Source organism: Bos taurus, chromosome 23 (genome assembly GCF_002263795.3).
Source record: "Bos taurus isolate L1 Dominette 01449 registration number 42190680 breed Hereford chromosome 23, ARS-UCD2.0, whole genome shotgun sequence".
In the NCBI taxonomy this organism is placed as follows: domain Eukaryota; kingdom Metazoa; phylum Chordata; class Mammalia; order Artiodactyla; family Bovidae; genus Bos; species Bos taurus.
The window spans coordinates 29929387-29932661 of NC_037350.1; the positions used below are offsets into that span (position 1 = coordinate 29929387).

Below are 3275 nucleotides of genomic sequence, written 5' to 3' on the forward strand. Positions count from 1 at the left end.
ATATAATTGTATCCCTTATCTGTATTCTTTTAGAGTTGAAATTAGGTGATAGTTTTACCTATAGAGTTCCAAAGCAACCAGAGGATAAGCTCATGTAATTAGTAAATTCCATGGGGAAAAACAACTCATTGATTGTTTAATAAACTTCTTGTTTCAATTAACTGCCTTGTTAATTTTGCTGAAGGGACAGGTAAATAGGAGCTAATGCAAATTGCTACCATGTGTATGTGGGGACTAAAGCCTTCTGGAATTAGTTCAACTTTTAACTCTGCAACAAATCAATAAGACTGTTGAGATGGTGTAATAAGATTCATAAAGATGTTCAACGAAATCTATAGCATCTGTACATGTAAATAAAGGTTAATAAAAAGGATTATTTCCTGGCACCAAAAACACATTGCACAAAAAAAGGGCAGGATAGTAAAGAACATCAAAATTAATACAAGAACAACAGTGTAATGTTGAAAAGCAGGAAAAAGTGGAGGAGGATGCTGGTTGTGATGACAATTATTATTATGATTATAAAGGTTGAGATATAGACATTTGGAAGTGAATATGGAAGGTAATTGTTAGAAAATGGTACAGCTTACCCCAGGAAAATGTCATTTAACTTTTACCTTAAGATCAACAGCTTTGTAAGAAAAATATTGTGTGACTCAGTGGTCAAAAATTATTTTTAGAAGCATTCTGGGGAATTCCCTAGAAATCCAGTGGTTAGGATCCACGTTTTAACTCTCGGGGTCCCAGGCTCAATCCCTGGTCAAGGAACTAAGATACTGGAAGCCACATGGCATGGCAAATAAAAAATAAATAAATAAAACCACTATGGATATAATGAAATAGGTAGAGATTTTGGAAAACGAACACAGCAGATATGTTAAGAGGTGTTCCAAAATGGGAGAAAGCATGCAAATAAGTGACCTTTGGATATTCATGACAAACTTCAGAGGTTTTTAGTTCTACCTAAGGCTGACACTATTTTTTCTTCCCATGGTATAGCTTCCTAGTTTTTCAAAAGGAGCAATGGGAACCAGCAATGGAAGTTCCACAACAGACTTCATCCTTCTGGGCTTTTCTGATCGGCCCCAATTGGAACACATCATCTCTGTGGTTGTCTTCATCTTCTATATTATAACACTGGTAGGAAACACAACGATCATTCTTGTATCTTACCTAGACACCCAGCTCCATATGCCCATGTATTTCTTCTTATCCAATTTGTCTTTTGTGGACCTCTGTTACACAACTAGCATTATCCCCCAGATGCTGGTAAATCTATGGGGTCCAAAAAAGTCTATTACATATGGAGGGTGTGTGCTCCAGTTCTTCTTTGCCCTTGACATGGGAGCCACAGAATGTCTTCTCTTGGCTGTAATGGCTTATGACCGCTATGCTGCTGTCTGTCAACCTCTTCACTACACAGTAATAATGCACCCTGAGCTTTGCCAGAAGATGGTGTTGATTGCCTGGTTAGGTGGTTTTGGCAGTGCCTTAACTGTTTGCTCTTTGACTGTGAAGCTGCCAAGATGTGGGCACCGGGAGGTGGATAACTTTTTCTGTGAGGTGCCAGCATTGATCAAGATGGCTTGTGTCTATTCAAAAGTAATTGAAGTTGTTGTCTTTGCTCTTGGAGTAGTAATTCTTCTGGTACCTCTGTCACTAATTCTCATCTCATATGGAGTCATCACTCAAGCTGTCATGAGAATCAAGTCAGCAGCAAGGTGGCAAAAGATCCTTAATACATGTGGTTCCAACCTCACAGTAGTATCTCTGTTTTATGGAACACTCATTTATATGTACTTGAAGCCGCAAACTAGTACCTTGCAAGATGAGGGGAAGTTCCTTACTCTCTTTTACACAATTGTCACACCCAGCCTTAACCCTCTGATATACACTTTAAGAAACAAAGATGTAAAGAGTGCAATAAAGAGAATATTGTGGATTTAAAAAAAATGGCCAGCAAAGTCATGAATTAAGTGGAAAAATCAGAGTGTAGAGAGTTAAAGAAATAATATTGACCTTTCCCAACAGAAGATCAATCAATACATTTATTCAAAGAGCACTTCTTCGGTGTTTACCATGTACCAAGAATTGTACTAGGTACTGACTCTGTAAATAAATAGGAAGTAGGGATAAATGATAAGGAGACAGATAAATAAATATACATAAATAAAATGTAATTCATACATTTAAAAGCTTCAAGATTAATCAGAGAAAACATAAATAAATGATTATGAAATATGGTAAGTATAGCAATGTACAAAAGATTGAGGAAATATTATTCATAAGCATCTATTATAGATAAGATTGTACTGATTTTTTTCTTCCCAGACATATCACTTATATTAGAAATAACACTCTTTCATTCACCTGATTTTGCCAGAGGAGACTTTGTGGTGAAGACTAACAGCTCACCAACACCCATTCCACCTTCTGCCTCAAGTTTTAAAAGACCAGAGGGCTACTATGCTGGGGCTTCCCTGGTGGCTCAGTGGTAGAGAATCCACCTGCCAATGCAGGAAACACAAGTTGGATCCCCAGGTCGGGAAGATCCCGTGGAGAAGGAAATGGCAACCCACTCCACTATTCTTGCCTCGGAAATCCCATGGACAGAAAGTCTGGTGGGCTACAGTCCATGGGGTCACAAAGAGTCAGACACAACTTAGCGAATAAACAACAACTACAAGTTGACCATTTATACGGAAGTAATAAAAAGGGTTATTCATTATTTAACACTATCTGCTTGCACTTTCGCTTTATAATGTTCTTTCTTTTCTTGAATTATACTGGTCAATTCAGTTCAGTCACTCAGTCGTGCCCAACCCTTTGTGACCCTATGGACTGCTGCTCATCAAGCTTCCCTGTCCATCATCAACTTGCAGTAGTAGATGGTAATTTGGGGGGAAGTTTTGATGCTTTTACTTGCCAAAACAAAAATTTAGTAATCATATGTTTAATCTCATTTTTACTTTATTTTACTGGTAAATACATTCAAAATCTGGGGATCTCTATGCTGGAGAATAAACTAAACTTCTCTACAATTGATCATTTCAGAGATTGAAAATCATCTCTGCAAATAAAAGAGTCTTCACATCTACAATGCCACTGCTATGTCATTTCAAGTGCAAATGAATCCACCATCTGCCTGAAGGATCAAATATTTGGGAAAAACTGACATTAGGCTATTTCTCACCTGACTTTCAGTTCTGTTAAACAAAGGCAAACCTTTGTTCAGTTCAGTTAAGTTCAGTCGCTCAGTCGTGTCCGACTCTCTG

The 3275-nt window shown here is 37.7% G+C and overlaps 1 protein-coding gene across 1 annotated transcript; it reads left to right on the forward strand.

The window, feature by feature from the left end:
• Window positions 1-1023: 1023 nt before the first annotated feature.
• Window positions 1024-1947, forward strand: OR2AD1B (olfactory receptor family 2 subfamily AD member 1B). The gene has a single exon (NM_001390328.1). It carries the CDS (start codon window positions 1024-1026, stop codon window positions 1945-1947), a length of 924 nt encoding a protein of 307 aa, NP_001377257.1.
• Window positions 1948-3275: the final 1328 nt, after the last annotated feature.